The 18,897-nt window shown below is 38.4% G+C and overlaps 4 protein-coding genes and 1 long non-coding RNA gene across 7 annotated transcripts; 3 read left to right on the top strand and 2 right to left on the bottom strand.

The window, feature by feature from the left end:
* The first annotated feature begins 770 nt into the window (after window positions 1–770).
* On the top strand, window positions 771–4,987 carry LOC120013860 (kinesin-like protein KIN-10B). The gene is made up of 13 exons (XM_038865821.1): window positions 771–1,110; window positions 1,205–1,373; window positions 1,799–2,192; window positions 2,293–2,498; window positions 2,602–2,903; window positions 2,997–3,057; window positions 3,273–3,360; window positions 3,479–3,780; window positions 3,884–3,930; window positions 4,058–4,079; window positions 4,174–4,238; window positions 4,322–4,360; window positions 4,449–4,987. The coding sequence occupies exons 1-11, from the start codon at window positions 872–874 to the stop codon at window positions 4,231–4,233; spliced, it is 1,890 nt and encodes a 629-aa protein (XP_038721749.1). The 5' UTR covers window positions 771–871; the 3' UTR covers window positions 4,234–4,238; window positions 4,322–4,360; window positions 4,449–4,987.
* LOC120013861 (metallothionein-like protein type 2) lies at window positions 4,813–5,594 on the bottom strand. Its single transcript, XM_038865823.1, has 3 exons — window positions 5,435–5,594; window positions 5,258–5,338; window positions 4,813–5,167 (listed from the first exon to the last, which is right to left on the bottom strand). The coding sequence occupies exons 1-3, from the start codon at window positions 5,500–5,502 to the stop codon at window positions 5,083–5,085; spliced, it is 234 nt and encodes a 77-aa protein (XP_038721751.1). The 5' UTR covers window positions 5,503–5,594; the 3' UTR covers window positions 4,813–5,082.
* Window positions 5,595–11,140: 5,546 nt separating this feature from the next.
* LOC120013688 (cyclin-dependent protein kinase inhibitor SMR3-like) lies at window positions 11,141–11,816 on the top strand. The gene has a single exon (XM_038865579.1). It carries the CDS (start codon window positions 11,347–11,349, stop codon window positions 11,728–11,730), a length of 384 nt encoding a protein of 127 aa, XP_038721507.1. The 5' UTR covers window positions 11,141–11,346; the 3' UTR covers window positions 11,731–11,816.
* A 1,215-nt stretch (window positions 11,817–13,031) lies between these two features.
* On the top strand, window positions 13,032–18,534 carry LOC120013117. The gene is made up of 8 exons (XM_038864794.1): window positions 13,032–13,872; window positions 13,957–14,749; window positions 14,945–15,035; window positions 15,136–15,293; window positions 15,784–15,835; window positions 15,924–16,003; window positions 16,112–16,205; window positions 16,281–18,534. The coding sequence occupies exons 1-8, from the start codon at window positions 13,118–13,120 to the stop codon at window positions 17,051–17,053; spliced, it is 2,796 nt and encodes a 931-aa protein (XP_038720722.1). The 5' UTR covers window positions 13,032–13,117; the 3' UTR covers window positions 17,054–18,534.
* Window positions 14,861–18,617, bottom strand: LOC120013119. 3 transcript variants are annotated; one of them, XR_005471361.1, is made up of 4 exons: window positions 18,526–18,617; window positions 16,104–16,212; window positions 15,220–15,520; window positions 14,861–15,139 (listed from the first exon to the last, which is right to left on the bottom strand). It is a non-coding gene; the product is annotated as an uncharacterized LOC120013119 (long non-coding RNA). The 3 variants fall into 3 exon arrangements; XR_005471360.1 differs by lacking the exon at window positions 18,526–18,617 and having other exon boundaries at window positions 16,104–16,261; XR_005471359.1 differs by lacking the exon at window positions 18,526–18,617 and having other exon boundaries at window positions 15,220–16,261.
* Between the last annotated feature and the right edge of the window lie 280 nt (window positions 18,618–18,897).

The raw sequence follows: 18,897 nt of genomic DNA, 5'->3' as shown, positions 1-18,897 counted from the left end.
GGTTGCGGGATGAAGCAACTTTCGCGGGCGTTTCTAAACCGTAGGATCATAGATCACATAGTCTGGATTTAACCTAGTTGTGAAGGGAAATAATAGAGATACGTTTTAATGTTGGCTTAGCTGGAACGTCAGATTGAGAAACATCAACGGCCCATATTACGCTTTCTCTCATCAATCGCTCAGCGATTTGATTCTGGCTGTTAGATTGTGTGGGAAAAGCTTTCCCGGTAGCTCGGTGGTCAGAGGCGGTGGTTCCTAAAAGGATAATTTGTAAATATTTTAAATCTAAAATTAAACAACTAATTATGTCTCATATTTAATATTTTATCCTCCTAATTAAGTTTATTTTTTTGTTCATTAATTACATGAAAATTGAAGCTCATAACTACTTCTTAGATTAACCTTAATTTAAAAATTATCCGTTTAATTTGAAATGTTAACAGACTCAACTAACTATCTATTCCTATATTAAATTCCTCATCAGTAATTTTTTAAAAGGTTCTTATCTCTAGCTTAAATTTCGAGTTAATAAAAAATGATTTGGCTTAAAATTATTAATCTGTTAAAATAATTATAAGCCACCCACACCAATTTTAATGTTTAAAGCGGGCCAGTAGCAGGAAAAAGGCGTCTGGCGGGGCCCACAGAGTCCAACGGAAAGCCCGTGTTCCAAGAAACCAGCTCCAACCAATGGGCCCACTTGCGAAATTTTAAAAAACTGAACCCAACGTCTCTCAACGGTCAAATCCTTTTAAAGTTCGACCCCTCTTTGCTCCCTGATCCAAAGAAATCCAAGCGTTTCTGTCTCTTCCTCCACCATCTACTCCTCCTCTGCAAATCACTTTCGTCAAGAGATTCGACTTCTGTTACAATGGAAACCCTGAACCTCCCATCGAAGACCACCAAAACCACGAAATCTTGTACTCCGGCGAAACCGACGAACCCCGATTCAACGGCTTCGAAGGTTCGAGTGATTGTAAGGGTACGCGCCTTTCTCCCTCACGAGATTGCCTCAGGAAATCGAAACCCGACCTCCTGTATTTCGGCAATTGAAAAAGATTTTCTGCCTCGTGAAGAAGTTGCCGTCCATCTCAAGGATCCTTATACCAGGTGACTAATTAGGGCTTCTATGTGTGCAAATTGTCTTCTCCGTCTCAAGCTTTGGTTTTTATTATTTTATTTTGCTTTTGTTTCTTGTGTGTAGACGAAGCGAGTGCTATCAACTAGACTCGTTCTTTAGCCAAGAAGACAATAATGTGAACCAGATCTTTGAGAGAGAAGTGAGCCCCTTTATTCCTGGGATTTTTAGCGGTTGCAACGCTACAGTGTTCGCTTATGGGGCTACCGGAAGTGGAAAGACTTATACAATGCAGGTATGGGAACAATAGACCAATTTGAGTTATCGAAACAGTTATATATCTAGTAACCTTCTGTTTGGTTGCATAGAAATTAGAGGATCAGAAAGAAGAGAGAGTAATTGAAATCTTGTCCTTTATATCTATGTTATCTTAGAAAAAGTTTGATTAGAATGGTGGAATAGCTAGGTAAAAGGATTTGGTCTTTTTCAAGCTTACATACATGTTTTTTGTTGTTCTATATTGAACCTGGAAAATCAAGAGCCCAAAGTGGTGTCAATGCCCAAAACCACCTCAAAGTACCTTCATTATGTGGAATTGACTCATTACAAAAAATTTCAGAAACTAGTAATTTCAGCCTGTTACTTCATCGTGTCGTGAATTTGTTCTGGGTTAATGATCCGGTTTCTCACTGACATTAACATATTGCTCCATGTTTATAGGGGAATGATGATCGGCCAGGTCTTATGCGATTGGCAATGTCCACAATTCTCTCATTGTGCCAGATCATGGGAAGCACGGCAGAGATTTCATACTTTGAGATATATATGGACAGGTGCTATGATCTTTTAGAACTCAAAGCTAAGGAAATTACAGTTTTGGATGACAAAGATGGGCAAACACATCTCCGGGGTTTATCTCGTGCCCTTGTCACTTCTATATCTGAATTTCAAGAGGTCTTCTCTTGCGGAGTTCAGAGACGGAAAGTTGCTCATACGGATCTTAATGACGTCTCTAGTAGAAGCCATGGAGTGCTAGTGATTTCTGTTTCCACTCCTTGTGGTGATGGTTCTGGTTCTGTGGTCTCTGGGAAACTGAACCTAATAGACTTGGCAGGTCATTTCCACCTCCTATTTAGTTAGTAAAAAATATTGTGCACTAGTTATATCTTATTCTTCTTTTTCTTCCTCTTATCCTGTCTTTGTTACTTAATCAGGTAATGAAGATAACAAAAGAACTTGCAATGAAGGTATACGGCTCCTGGAGAGTGCCAAGATCAACCAATCCTTGTTCGCGTTGTCTAATGTTATTTATGCACTGAATAACAACAAACCACGAGTGCCCTACCGGGATTGTAAGCTAACCCGTATATTGCAGGATTCTCTTGGAGGAACGAGTCGTGCTTTGATGATTGCTTGTCTGGTAAGAAGTTTTTTGATGTCTAAGGTCATGCATATATTCATCTCAAAATTCAGTTATATATATTACAAAATTGATTGAATCTCTCTCTTTTTGTTGATTTCAGAATCCTTGTGAGTTCGAAGAATCTGTTCATACAGTCAGCTTGGCCGCTAGGTCACGCCACATATCCAATTTTGTTTCTTCGTCTCAAAAGTTGGAGACTCCAAAGGTAAAAATTGATATGGAAGCAAAATTGAGAGCCTGGCTTGAATCAAAAGGCAAGACAAAGAGTGCACAAAGATCATGTGCATTTGGTTCTCCCTTGCCAGGAAAAACTCCAAAACCCGTAAGCTATATTAAGAAAACTAACAATCATAGTTCTGTTAAAGGCCATGCTGCTACACACCAGGGTGCTCCTAAGGAAAGGTATAGAAGCTTGAATGGTGTGTATCCATTTCAGTTATTACACGACGTGCTGATTAATATTGATTTTGACTGCATTCTGGGTTATATTTGCAGGACCTTATCCGTGCCTTCCAAAAATTTATTTATGAACAAATGTCTTGCCGACGACTTAGAGGTAAAGTCTAAAATTTTATAGACCTCATTCATATGGATATAACATGTGATGAATTATGATCGAGTTTTGAGGTTTTATTGGATATTTTCATTTAAAAGTAAATTCTCATTGAAAAATTCTGTGGAAAGATAAGACCACTGATATTTTTTCCTATGCAAACATCCTAAGTAGATACTTTCTGTGTCTCATATTGGGAATCCTAAGTTCTTTTGCAGAATCTGTGCTTTGATGCTGAAGACAAAAAGGAAGAAGGTAATGATTGCACAAGTGAGATTGTTTCAGAATCAACTGCATGCTTAGCAGGTATGATACCACCATTCCTTGTTTATTTTAGTTGGTATTTTGATTTAGACAACATGACCAAAGCAAATGGAGGAATAAATTGATAGTCTAGATTTTGCTTTAAATAATTCATTTGCAGATGAACAACCAGGCGATGAGGAGAAAATATCTCTCATGAGTTCTGCTAATTCTTTGGTATCTTCACCTGCTAGTGGCAGAAAAAATGCAGCACAAAGTCCTTGCAGGAAAGTTCTCTCTCCCATCAATAACAATGTCAACTGTGAACCATTTGACGAATCATCTCTCTCAAAAATTTCTTTTTCAACCCTCCTTGAGCCAAAGACTCCAAAAACACCTTTCATGGAAAACAGTGGACACGGCAATCGCCAAAATTTCCACACCCCAATTGATAAATTTAACGCCATGAGTTGTAGTTTTAAGGTATGTTGGAGTTCTTTAATTCTTGGCAATACAATGTCTCTTTGTAATTCTTAAGCTGTGGTTCTGAGTCTTTCCGGTATTGGGTGTTTTGTTTTATTCACAGAGCTCTCTTATCCAAGAATATGTTGACTTCTTAAACACAGCCAGCAGGCGAGTGCACTCCTCTGTTTCTTCGACTTTCCTCAGTTCATCACCTTTATGCAACCATTTGAAAACTGCTACTTTTGTGCATGGATAGAGTGACTGATTATGTTTATACACTTGATTTTTTTTGCAGAGATGAACTAATGGAGCTGAAGGTACATTTTGATAACAGTTACTTCTCTGATTCACTTAATAATTTCTGTCTCTGTGGGCTTATTAGCATTTTTCACAATGTTGATTGTAAATCAGGGGATTGGAATGAAGATGGCAGATTATATTGTCAATCTCAGAGAAACAAGCCCCCTTTGAAATTGGTAATACAAAGTCTGTAGATTCACAAACTCTGCTTCCATAAAATAACTTCAATAACTATAATTTAGGTTTGTCATCTTTGCAGCTAAGTGATTTGGAAAAAATCGGTCTCTCGTCTAAGCAGGTAGCAGTCGATCTAAAATCTTAGTTTTGCTGAGACTCTTCAGTGTTAAATACCAAATCAATATGCTAAGAAGACTTCTTTTAAACAGGTTTATAACTTGTTCAGAAAAGCTGCAACAGGAATATTCGATAGAGAAGACAGTCCAACACCTTGTTGTGCAGAGCCAGAGACTTCAAGGGTCAACCAAACTCTACCAAATTATCCTCTGTTTTCCAATCATTTGTAAGAAGACTGCTTCTCTAATCCTAAATTTTATGGTATTTGATAAGTCCCAAATTTGTGTAAATGATATCATGTACCCAGATCTTGAACCATTCACAACTTATATGAAAGTGATTTAATTTATCCAAATTTGACTGATCTCCATCAAAAGTTTCAAGCTTTGAAGACATATATCTTCTATGTAATGCCAGCGAACAAGTGAAGAACATGAATATAAAAACAGAACAAGATAGGAAAGGAGTATCATTCATTCAACACTATCTTTCAACATAGTCTTACACATGCATAAAACCATAAAACGCCATTTATTTGTACAGGAAAACCAAACAACAACAAACAACTGCCGACGCAGAAGACAAACCAACGCTGCTTTATTATATTACGCTTAATAGATCTAAGGAGACCAAAAAAGCAGAAACCGGACGCTTATACTGCTACTACATACTATTATTCTATCGATCTCTGCTCCTGGCTTCATAACGACCCTTGTCATCTAAGATTTAGCAGTTACAGGGGTTGCACTTGCAGGGATTGCACTTGCAGCCGCTCTCCACACGAACACCCATCTCAGATCCCTCGGATTGGCTGCATATAGAATAGATCAAGACATAAATTATAAAATATCGATGAATCACGCATATATGTTCTTAGGCTGTAAGAGACCAGACAACATACGGTTTCTCGGGTGCAACGCCGAGGACAACAGTCTCGGTGGTGCTCTTCTCAACGGAGCTCAGGTCCGGGTACATCTTGCTTCTGCAGAAGAAAAACAAATCCTTGAATTCTACTGCCGTGAGCAATCGTTTTCTAGGGAAACAAACAGATGTTAGAAAGGAAAACAGAAGAACTCACCCCTCAGATCCATTGGCGCACTTACAAGCAGATCCACATCGGCAGTTTCCTCCGCAGCAAGACGACATTTTCAGGGTTTCGAAAAGAGATCAGATATTTCAGAGAAAGAAGAAATCGATGGCACTGAACGATTTGAATTGGAGAGACGAGTGGTGTGTGGCCTCCAAATATATAAAACGGTGGAGGAGAGAAGATAGTGGTTATCCACCGTCCACGTGTGTGTCTTATCCTGATGTACCCACCTCCATTCATCAGTGTATCAGGCGACCTGGCTTAGCAAATCTGGAGCCCTCTACCGTGTACGCCCTTCCTACCTTCTCCACCGTCCGATCGTAAGCACCAATGGCTATCATGGGCTCTTGTTTATGATAACTCATAATTAAATACTAGAAAGGTCTGGAAGATGTCCATCTAATAATATCTAATGTGTGGTCAAACAAAAATTGAAATTTGATTTCCACCGGTTACTTACTATCAAATTTTTTTGGTGATAAATAATAGGTTGCTTTACTTATTTATTTATTTTTTATCGAAAACGACATGTCCAACCCACTAAATTGGAAATAGTGGGCCTAAACTTAAATTGTCAAACCAACGTGCACCACCTTGATGACAGTTAAGATAAAGGTGAAACCTGTGTGCATGGACCTCACGTGTTGGACAAGCCCATTATACAGGTACCATTAGAACGTACCCCAAATCAAGGGTTTTGAATGCCATACTGCCAAACATACAGAATACTTAACAACATGACAACTAACAGGGTTATTGTCCCGTGTTTTTCTCTCATTATACATCATTGTAGGTAATTTGAATTGTTCTATTTTTTCCAAATATTTTAACAAATGATAACCATGATAAAATATATTTTTCCAATTGAAATAATAAATTTGCAATTGAAAAGTTACTATCCGACTTATTTGGAAATTGAATTCAGACATTTGATTATTTGTTCAAATTGGATTTCAAAAAGTCTTATTGGCATTGGCTTGAACGACTACGCACTCCATAACGAACTCTATTAAATTCTTTGTAGGAGAAACATGAGTGTAAAGTTGTAATCCTAATTTTGTTACATTTCCTTGAAGATAATTAATGTTGCCAATATCATGATTTAACTAGTACACAAGATTGACTTTAGTAAGGACATGTGGACATGGTTTTTTTGTATGGAACACCATGTATGGAACATGTGGACATGCATGGTAGCACAAAGAGAATTATCATAGTACGTAACTCCATCAACATTTATTAATAATTGTCAAATAATAACGTAGAAGGTAGGTAGTAGGTGTGCGTTGAAAAGACGGCCAAGATAAAGCGTGAACGACATGTCACCTCCAATCAGTCATTGGGTTGATAAATAAATATCTATTGAGTTACGGTGCGGTTGGTAAACAGTTTCGATCGATATGATACGTCATGCATGATAATCTACGAACTACGATCCTCGTCACTTCTCTCTCTCGTGTCCAACTCCTATCAATGAGTCGGCAACTGGCAAGGGCCCATCTGCCATGCGTCTACTCTGCATGGTATTATCTTTACTACCTATTTTCTGATCAGTGTAATTTAATATATACAGTATACTGAAGGAGAATTAAAGGTGAATAATTTGCATTTTCTGGTTATATATTCTAGCCATAAAAATAATCGTATCCTTTCTATGAAGAATACAATGTAATGATTTAAACTGCTAGTGCGTTGTTGTCTCATGTCTGGGTGCATATATAAAGGGAAAAATGTTGACACTTTCAAATGGCTAATTAAAGCCTTAATCAATGAATATCATTCTATTCTATCGAATTCTGACTAAAAACCTTTAACGCTGCTTTCTGAGATCCGAAGGAAATCGAAAACGATCGATGAAGATCGTGCCATTGCCACAATCATGCTCCATTACTGCTTCCATGCACCTCCTGCAACAGCTCAACGCCCATACCGTTTGGGCCTTTTTCTCCTATTCTTATCTATTCAAAGCCCATGACCTCTTATAGTATGGACCACGGTACCAATAAGTATGGTAGCTTTAGTCATACTCTGCTTTTTTCTAAAAACACCCCAATCTAAGTTGACAATCCTTTATAAAAATCAATTGACAGGGTGTCTTTAAAAAAAACAGAGGTGTGACTAAAGCTACTCCAATAAATAATATCCAAGAGGTCCAGGGCCATAACAATTGGGTTATTCAAAGCCTATGAACTCTTATTGGAATGGAGGTAATAGGCCCATGAACGATATGGGCCAACTAGTGTCCGCGCGCCTAAATTATAAACAAATAATAATAATAAAAAAAAAGGGTGGGGTAAAAGAATATATGGTGGGATTTTCTGTTAGTGTCAGTCACTCACAGAGAAGAGAGACACAACATAGTGGACAGCATCACCTTGTACTCGCAATAAAGTTTCATGTTCTAATTTCTTCACCACCAGATAACCAAAAGTTGGAGGATCAGGCACCAAATTCAGCATCTGGACCACAACCCAGGTCCTTATTGGATACATACCACGTGCTTCTCACGTGGTATGGATCTATAAACTTCAATAATCACATCATTAATAATCAATCTTAACGCGGGCTTGGTCTATTTGCATGGTTTCTTTGCAACTCCAATCAGGAAAAAATGGGGTACAAACCCTTTCAATATTGGCTGATGAATGTGACTGCTGATTATGTATGATTCAATATTATTGTTGATTTGTCATGGAGCAAGGCATGACAATTGCTATTTGATTTTTCAATACAATGTACCATTGCTTCTTCAATGTTGGCAAACTCTAAGAAATTGAAGTTTATGGATCGGAATTCGGATCTTCTCGCATCCTCTGTTTTTCATAGGATTCCAAATACATTTTTGTAATGCCAATGAATGCTCCTCGTTGAGCTTGTAGGCATTGCTTATAAGTTATAACATGAAAGTGGACTAATGAGTGGAAGAATTCATGAGGTGTTTCATGCATTTTATTCGACTCGTAATGAATAATTATTGGGTTGTCCTTCCAATACCAATAACTATAGTAGCCTTTCATACACATGCATATACGTATATATGAACAATCACTTGGGTGATAATATAGTTGGTGAATTTCTCTGGGGTTAAACCGTATGAATTATGAAAATTCTAAGTTCGATTTTCACAAAGAGCAATACTCTTTAGGCTATGAGCTAAGTTTTGACTTAATTTACCTTGTCGTGATCAGATGAGAAACTTCTATATACGCAGGCCTAATGATCCGAGTTATGTTTAGACCCATATCGGACGTTTAAAAATTTAACTTCTATGGTATTGTATTTCTCGATTAAAAAGAGAGAGTATATGTTTGCTTACAAATACCCAATTGGTCGCCTGAGGAGAAAGTATAAATCATCAAAAACAAAGGTAAACTTAATGTGGGGTTGGAAAGAGTTGAAATTTTAGGGGCTGTGAAGATGATTGTGAGACATGGGGCATGAATGATGGTTGTCAATGGGAACAAAATCATGAAGCATGTGCATGATATGCAATGATGCACCCCCATGAGAGTGTGTGTAGAAATGTACTTAAAAGTTCTAAACATTACTTAACCCCCTAATTGAATAGAATTCCATTAATGCGTTTACAAATCAATCGTTTGAGGTGTCACCAAATCATTGGTTCGTGGTATCCGCCATGGTGAAGAGAGATTAGGGTAAGGCTCCCAAAGTTTAATGGTGATTGATGATGAAAACCAAGCACTCTTTTTCTCGAGTGATTAAATTTTTTTCTCAAGAGACAATCTTTTGATAATTTGCACGAGATGGGAAATTGCAATGAAACAGAAAGGGCAGGTATTGATAAGTTGGTAGTTGAAGATGGATGAATCTAGTGGGCATTACCAAATCTCATCAACTCCTTCAATTTTCAATGGAGGAATCCTAAGTAGATTATGAAGAACCCACAAAAAATAATTATATGTGTCTTCTCAAAAAAATAAATAAATAAAATTCTGCAGAGGATTTAATTCATAATTTATAGGCAATATATTTGTTTTGATTATGTTAGAGAGAGTAAGATAGAATATATCCATCATGTGTAATTGGTTGATACCAAGAATTGCTTTACAGAAAATGTGGAGCCAGGGATTTGATGTGGTAGTCCTTTTGTTGTTGTTGTTTTGTATATCTTTAGCATATTAGGATGGTCCGGATTCTAATCATGTAGGTTTTGATTTTTTTCCTCCACAATGTTAACATTTATATGTTGTTTTTCAAACTATAGTTATTGCCAAAACATAATGGGAAATTTGATTTTATCGACCCTACTTGAATATATATATATATACACACATATAGACTAGAGAGAGAGACTTGGCTTATAGCCTTTTGTTTGGTTGGTGATGTTGAACTTTTGAAGTCGATTCATGCTGTCTTCCTTAGAATAATGGTTATGAAACGACAATAGACTTCCTAACCCAAATGTGATTATTATTGTAAGATATTATCCATTTTTTCAAGTAAAGTACTCCAAGTACAATCCATCCAGGACCTTTTAGGGTTTATGGTTTTAAAACGTGTCTTATTATGTTAAGAAAATCATGTATTTTTTAACGATGTGAGATTTTTTCTCAACAATCTCCCCATCACTTGTGGGTTGGGCTCAAGCTACCAAATGGAACCATGAGTCACACATGTGACATGTACAACTCACATTCAAACTAAATAACCTCACTCCGATACCACTTGTTATAAAACAATAATGGGCTCCCTAGCCCAAACTGAACTGCTATTGCAAGATATTGTCTGTTTTCCCAAACCCAACCCATCACAAGATTTCCAGGGCTTTTCAGGATTCATGGCTTTAAAATGCATTTTACTAAATCAAAGAAACCATGGACTTGGTAGGAATGTGAGGTTTTTTCTCAACAATAAATATATATTTATGGGTGCCAAAATCATTCATTAAATTAAGAATAAGTTGTAGTTAAGCTATCATCCATGTTAGTCCATTGAACTTCATCCTCCATTGAATGCAAATTAAGATATAATTTTGTCTTCTAAAACCCATTAATTACCACAAACCATTAATAGTATTGTATTATAATGTAACCCAATAGTTAACCAAAGCGTGATTTATTACTAATGTAATACCGTATTATAACCATCCCACGCCAGATCAATGTATATAAATGAGTATTAATTAACTATATCGAAAACTCTTGGTGTACAAACATTAGTCATAAAGTCCAAATTCTTGGTATATAGCAAGTAATTTACAATTCATAGCACATAGAAATGGAAGGAGTTAGCAAATCACATGCAATGGACATGAATATTGATGTGATTGATGAACCTCTCAAAGGGAATGTAAAGTCAAAGTGCTTTGGTGATTGCTTGCAACCAAAACAAAGCATCTCTATCTCCGGCGGTTCTACGGATTATAGTGTTTTTTGTTCCACTTATCTCAAGATGCACATGATTTTATATGGATGATGTGAAACATATGAGATCCACGATTTCATATGAATCACATGTGTTCATCTAAATATTTGAGATGTGACAAAAAAAATATTGGGATGCTTAGCATTTTCGATCTCTCTCCGTGTATGTAGAGATATCACGAGAGGAGATATATTATAAGACCATATCGCACACATCAAAGGAATGGTCCCCATATAAGCCAAAGGCACGTGCATAGATGCATCAAAGTTAGTAACGAAAGCAAAATGTGTAAAAAGAGAGTGAGATATCTTACCAAATTCTCATATAACTCTCAAGTCTCTCACAGGGATATTCATTCATCCACTCCTCACACATCACAGTTACGAGAAAAATAATGTGGAGTTCTCCGAATCAAAGTCAATATAGGTTGAGGATCCGATGCGCGTAAAACCCTCACCCCTACGTACCCCTCTCAATTCTTCCTTCTTTTTAGCTTCCCTCTCTATCTCTCTCTGATGTGCTCAGTGGATCAGTTGTCCTTTCTTGGCATGTCGTCGAATTCGGAGAAGTTTGTAATCAAGCAGGGTCAAGAAGACAAAGAGATCGAATTCGAGATTTCAAAACGGGAATTTCAAGACAAGTTTCACCAAGAGGAAGCCAATAGAGACCATGATGATGAGAAGAGTGGTGCTGTAGATTCTCCTGTGAAGGATGTAGTGGAGGAGGACGATGGGTTCAAGACTCCAACATCTTTGGACCACAAAATTCCTGTTGAGATTGAATGTCCACCTGCACCCAGAAAACCCAAGCCCTCAAGGAAAAGGAAGGCCTCCTCGCCCCTAGTCTCAAATAGGCCAAGACTAGTAAGATTGCTTGATCTCTCTTTCACGACTGGTTGAGTCTCTCTCTCTCTCTCTGTACAATCCTACTGAATTTGAAGGCAAGATCAACAAAACTGCAGAAAAGACTTGTGATTTTTCTTTTACTTAATTACTCTATCAATATATATATATATATATATATATATATCCACATTATTGTTATAGTAGACTTATAGTCATATTGGTGTAGACGTGCAGTGTTCGTGGAATTACATATATATATATATGTGTATGTGTACCTCTTCTTCTTCTTCTTCTTCTTGTTCATTTTCTTTTATTAATTTCTTTTAGATCTTGACATGGTAGATGGGTAGCTAGGAATAGTACTGGTCTAAAATACCTAATGATGACGAAGAAGATGATGATTCTGTTGTAAAGTTAAAGTTGTAAAAGATGAGAGAGTTTCCTTACTTTTTACCACCGCTGCTTCTGGTATTCTAAGCCTTCTTTTGTGCTCAAGGTGTTATGCTCTTCTAAAAGAAACAGCATTTATTCTCAGATTGACACCCAATTCAATTTATATTATATTAAGCTTCTATCTTTAAAATTTACCATATTATATTAAAGGATGATGTCAAAGTCTGCAAGTTATATTTATAGCTCTTCCTAATTTTATTCCCTTTTCTTTTTAAATTTTTTTATAAGCTTAGCTTGTAGTTAACTTAATCAAAATGGGGTATGCTCTAATCCCTAGCCATACTCTCTTCTCTATGTTTATGGAATTTGTCATAATTGTTATCCATTACATTATTCCATTGGAGGCAAACATCCTCCATGAATATGATGGAAATTTACACCCTAAATTCGGAGAGATAGCCCACTAGTTAAGCAGTCGCCAAATGATTCCATAGAGCGAACATTCCAATGATCTAGAATTCTTCAGTGTTAGCCAAAGGGACGCATGGAAAAATAATGCAAGTAAAATAATATCGATTTTGTGTTTTAGACTTGTACAAACATTTAAATTAGCCAGGGAGACAAGACTACAAGTCCGGCCCATATAAAGAACCTAGGTTGGTTTCAGCACGGCCCAAAAGGCAAACCCAAAACATTTTACGGAATTAATCAGCACCCTAAAGCCCAAAACATTAGGCTACGGCCCCAAAACCTTTTAGGTAATTGAGCAGCAATAATTTAATTAAAAAAAATCTCCAAAATCTCTGCAAATCAAAGACGTGGCATGAAGTGATTGGAAATCATGTGTACGCCGAAGTTGGTAAGTAAAGTAATGAGCTTCCAAACCCAAACGTGCAGAGAAGTAATGACAGACCTTTGACCGTTTCCTCTTCCCTTAACTAACTCATAACCGTAACTACCTCCCCCTTCTTTTCCTCTTCTCCCTCCCCTGCTTTCACACAAAACCAAAACTCCTCTCCTCGTCGTCGTCGTCTCACAATCAACAAAAATGGAGCGAAAGAGAACCCTCACCATGAACTGGGACGGCCTCAACGATGATGACGACGACCGTTTCTTCGAGACCTTCGACCGCCTCTCCTCCGCCGTCCCCCTCGACTTGGCTTCCTCCGGTTCTGACGAAGATGAAGACTTCGACGACAGCCGCATGTCATTCGCCTCCGCCGTCTCTTCTGTTCATACAAATGAGTTTCGCAACATCGCAGCAGCAGCGGCAATGTCTCCGGACTATAATGTCTGGATGGCCGCCCCCGGATCCATAAAAGAGCGCCGAAAACGCCTCCTCCAAGGCATGGGCTTAACTGGCGATAAGGAATTGATCAAAATCGCCAGCTCCGTCGACCTCAAGCGAGCCGTCACATCCGTCAAAGATCACGACCGTAAGGTTGAGAATCACACACCGTCGCCCAAAAAACAGGAAATTTCGCATTCTCCGTTTCCGGTAATGCTGGTACGGTCGAGATCTGACAGTGAAATAGAATCTTTCTCGGTTGAAAAATTGAGAAAAGAAGAGTTAGTGGGTAAGGTTTCGAAACAACAATTGACCAGAACGTCGTCTATGATTATAGTGCCGCATGCTCGGATAAACCCGTACCAGGAGTCGGTGAGAGTTTCACCAAAAGAGCCAAAGATCGGCCTTTCGAACAGCCACAACGGTGCATTGACGTCGATTTTGTCGGACAGTCGATTCGGTGCCTTTTTCTTGATCAAGAACTTGGACACCGGCAAAGAGTTTATCGTTAATGGGTAATATCCAATCCATCCACCCTTCTAATTTACCATGCATAACTTAAATATGATTCTTAAATTGCCATTTACCCCAACAAATAGGTACGACCAGGATGGTATGTGGAACAAACTGAGCGACCTGCAAACAGGGAAGCAACTCACCATGGAAGAATTCGAGAAGTGTGTTGGGCATTCGCCGGTGGTTAAGGAGCTGATGAGAAGAGAGAATGTTTCCAGAATGAACGATGTCGACGGGGGCCATGATCGGAAGTTCTTGAGTTCGAATTCGTATTTCTCAAAGTCTCTCAGGATGAGCAAGAGAGGAGGCGCAGCATTAGTGAAGAGCTTAAAGGGTGTGGCGAATTCAATGTCTTTGAAAGTTGAGAAGGAGAAGGACAACCAAATTCCTCCACTGCCGCCTGAGCAGAAATCTAACAAGAACTCTTCCTCGGAATGGATTAAAGTCAGACAAACAGGGAAATCATACAAAGAGCTGAGTGCTTTGCATTTGTGTCAAGAAATTCAGGCTCACCAGGGTTCTATTTGGACAATAAAGTTCAGTTTGGACAGTCGGTTTCTTGCGAGCGCTGGTGAAGACAAGGTTATTCATGTTTGGGAAGTGCAGGAATGCGAGGTGATGGCTCTGAGTGAAGGGAATTTGACCCCTCTTCATCCATCTCTCTGTGGCTCACCGGACCGGCCAGCTTTAGCGGAGCTGTCGCCAATGCCGTCTGAGAGGAAGAAAAAAGGGAGAGGTTCCTCTGCAAGGAAAGGCAATAGTATTCCTGAATATGTGCATGTCCCCGAAACCGTATTTCAGTTCTCGGAGAGACCAATCTGTTCATTCGAAGGACATCTCGATGATGTCTTGGATTTGTCCTGGTCAAGATCTCAGGTCAAGTTCATTGGATCAAAGTTAAAGAAGTACTTTGCTAGAAATAACCCAGGAATCTAAACTAATATATTGCAATTCAGATTACAAAAAAAAAAAAAAAACCAACGAGAGTAAACAATCACTCATGTAGTTTTTGCCAACAGAATTATATGCATGACTGATGAAAACTGAAGTATATCGTATGTCATTTTGCAGCTACTGCTTTCATCTTCGATGGACAAAACAGTGAGGTTGTGGGATTTGGAAAGCAAGAGCTGTCTCAAGTTGTTTGCCCACAATGATTATGGTACCTACATTTAACTGATTTTCATCCTCAGTTGGCCTCATTTTCATGTGTTGATTATCGTCTATTGCTGATGGCTTTTGATGTGGTTTATGATTTGCAGTGACCTGCATTCATTTCAATCCAATGGATGACAATTACTTTATAAGTGGTTCGCTTGATGCAAAAGTTCGAATATGGAGCATACCTGATCGACAAGTTGTTGACTGGAGTGATCTTCATGAAATGGTCACTGCTGCTTGCTATACCCCTGATGGCCAGGTCCGTATATGTTGCTTTTGCAGTTCTAACTTGGCCACCAAGCACTGAATCAAAAGGCAAACATGTCTAATACTTGTGAGGTAGTCTGTTCCAAGGCAACTTAAGAGAATCTTTCAAAATTTTACATTTGACGAATTTCTGCTTGTTCATAGATGGTTTTAGCCATATAGTACAGGTAGAAATCAGATCTTGTCCATCTTGGACTACAGGCTTTCAGAGTTTGGCCCCTGAAAAACAAGTGGAGTCCAAGCACTTTGTACATTATAAGGTCATTCACTCCATGTCTGACGTAAAATTGCAGTATCATAATAAATTTAGCCTTTATTGATTCATACTCAATAGGAAACTAAGGAGAGTCAAAAACCAAACTATATGCAACATTGAAGCAGAGAACTCATGGTCACCTCATGACTCTTTATTTGTGTTTCAAATCTAGAGAAGACAATCTTATGCAATTTTACTAATGATTTTTCTTTTATCACAATTGAAGAATGCCCTGATTGGTTCGCACAAGGGGACTTGTCGCATGTACAGTGCAGAGGGTATGATTTGCTGCGTTGTTCTTATCGATGCATACCTTTTGCTTATAGTACTTGGATTAGTACTTGATTACTTTCATTGCTTGCCCAGATTGCAAACTAGAGCAACAACATCAGGTTGATATACGGACCAAGAAGAAGTCTAACACAAAAAAGATTACTGGTTTCCAGGTAATACTACTGCCTTCCTCTCACTTCCATCTCATCATTTTTTTAATAAGGACTTCCATCTCATCATTTAACTGAAAGGAAAATTGACCAAAATGCATACCTGAACAGTTTTCCCCAATGAATCCATCCGAAGCGCTTGTGACATCTGCTGATTCCCGAATTCGAATACTCGACGGAACAGACATTGTTCACAAGTTCAGAGGTATCAACTGAAAACATCAAAAGTAAATGTAGTCATATGCTTATGTACACTGAATGACAAATACCTGTATACCAGGTCTCCGGAACACAAATAGCCAAATTGCAGCTTCTTTCAGTTTAGACGGAAAATATGTCGTGTCTGCGAGTGAAGATTCTCATGTCTACGTTTGGAAACGCGAAGAGCAGCGAAACTCAGACACTGGAAGAAGCAAGAGTGTGATAACTACCAGTTCTCATGAGCAATTTCAATGTAGAGATGTTTCGGCGGCAATACCATGGCCTGGGGTCCCCAAAGGTGAGCCTCCACCAGTGCATGTGCATTCCAAAAGACACTCCAAACGCATTATCCCCTCGCAGTCTCCTTCTGCCAGTGGATCACCAACAAAAGAGGACAACACTTTGGCTGCTGCAAACTGCCACAAGAGACAACTGCCACCACTTCCAAAGAAGAATAACAATAACACTAACAATAGCAACAGCAACAGCAATAACAATAACATAGAAAGTGCTGCTTCTTCTCCAGAAGACGAGCCCGCACAAGTTTCCAGATCAGATTCCGGGATTGGAGACTCATTCAGTTCAAATTCTTCCTCAATAAGGTATGGTGACTCACCTTCTATATCTGGCGCTGCAACTACATTTTCATCTTGGTCTTCCTCCTGGTCTTGGTTTGATGGAGGTAATCATTCAAGCAATACTGTACAAGCAACAGCTTGGGGGTTGGTGATTGTGACAGCAACACTGGGAGGTGAAATTAGGGCTTATCAGAACTTCGGGTTGCCACGGAGGATCAGCCGCCAAGCCCACTTGTTCATGAGTGGTTCTGGATTAGTAAATAGAGGGGCATAATACATTTTGCAAGGCCAGAAAAATAGAGTTAGTAGGAGTTGAGCCAGACGGGAAGCAGTTATTTTATGTTGTCAATGCCAAAGTTTGCTCATCCATTTTTTTATACCATTGACCATAGCTCATCTATTTCATTTACACATATTTGAATCCTATACACTTGGAAAAGCATAGGTGTTCGTGACACTTCTTACCAGGACATTGGGACTCTATGCTAACATTTTACAGGTGAGAAAAACCTTTCTGAGTTGGTTTTGTTACTGCTTCCAAAAGCACAGGATTAATCAAATGCTTTTCACTAAAGCATATGAGAGAACAGGACAACCGAATAAGAAAAAAGGGGATCTCTATCCAATAAGAAAACATGAGATTAACACCAACAACACTACAAACTTAGGTCTCACCATCTTAAATTTTCGCTATCAAGCACCTAAACATGTGAACAAGAAACTCGAACCTGCAAATTCTACCTTCGTTTTAATCTCCAAAGTTCGCAAAATATCACAGTACCTCTGGAGAGAGATTCGTACTACAAGACAAAGAAGCTTCGAGAATGTGAAACTTCATGTCCTTTCTAGCAAGATGAGACTACCATCTTTGACCTATGGAAGATGCAATCACAAATGGACTACCATGAAAATTCCTAATTTTAAAGAGCTGTTTCAAATTTTGCATTTGATTGGGACCGAGGAGTTGGGGGCCGAAGGAGCTAACTCCAATGCCCTGTGGTTAACAAATTTGACGTTTTTGGTTTTGTGGACCCATCTTCACAGAATTCAATTTGTTTCCAAGGCTATTCAAAATTGGGATTCTATTTCTGCTCTTGTAATAAGAGTTGAAACTCTGCGATTCAGTTAGATTAGCAGGTTCGCTGTTCTCAATCTTCTATTGGATCAAAGAACAGAATTCAACATAAAAATCAATTTAGAGATAAATCCTTTTTTCATCCAACTATAAAAGCAAATACTTTCAAAAGTGTATGTGAACACGACCCAATCTTGTAGCTTAAAGTAGTGAGAGCTGGGTCATCATCCATCAATGAAGGAAACTGTTTCTGTGCTTTCTACCATATAAATTAGTTGCAGAACGTCCTGCCTAATTAACTCCACATGCCAAAATCAAACCCAAAAAAATAAAAGAAAAAAGAAAAGCAAAGCAAACTAGGAGTATATAGGCATGCCACCAAACATGGAAACTCAATAATGGGTGGTAATGATCTCAACCAAAAAGTCTCTTCTTCTTGGTGAAATCAGTTATCATCCCATGAAAAAATAACAGAAAAAACTGTCATATCTACGCATTCACTACATGGTTCTTCCAGAATATATACCCTACTCGCAGTGTCCTAAAACAGTAAAGATGCATTTCATTTTCGTCGAAATATTTCTACTTGGAAGGTCTTAATTACGACAGACTGGAATTCCAGCATGATTCAAGTGTACAAGATACCTTAATAATATAAATCGCAAATTTACCAGTATTGACAAGATCGTTACTTGGTCCGATGCATCAACCTTCGATTTCTTCTCTGCTGAAATCGTCTCCATCCTCTGGTGTTGCCATCAGCAGGCTCTGTGCCCTAACTCGATTTCGATTCATCTTTGGGCCCTGAGGTATTACTTTTGGGCTTCTCCTTGTTGCAGTCTTGGGCTTTCGTTGATTTTCTTATTGGATCCGTTCCCTTTTCATGGTCCAAAAGAGCAAACGCGTTCAATAACAAAAAGATTGATTCCTTGGCCATACATTTTATTTTTCTTTAATTTTTATCTTTCTATATATGCATATAATTATTCAATATTCTTTTGAATGATGGGCTGGGCCTGGGGCTAGGGCAAGACAAAACAAAA

Source organism: Tripterygium wilfordii, chromosome 13, assembly GCF_013401445.1.
Source record: "Tripterygium wilfordii isolate XIE 37 chromosome 13, ASM1340144v1, whole genome shotgun sequence".
NCBI classification, from domain to species: Eukaryota; Viridiplantae; Streptophyta; class Magnoliopsida; order Celastrales; family Celastraceae; genus Tripterygium; species Tripterygium wilfordii.
The sequence above is the reverse complement of the archived record's forward strand: the minus strand, read 5'-3'. Positions and strand labels throughout refer to the sequence as shown.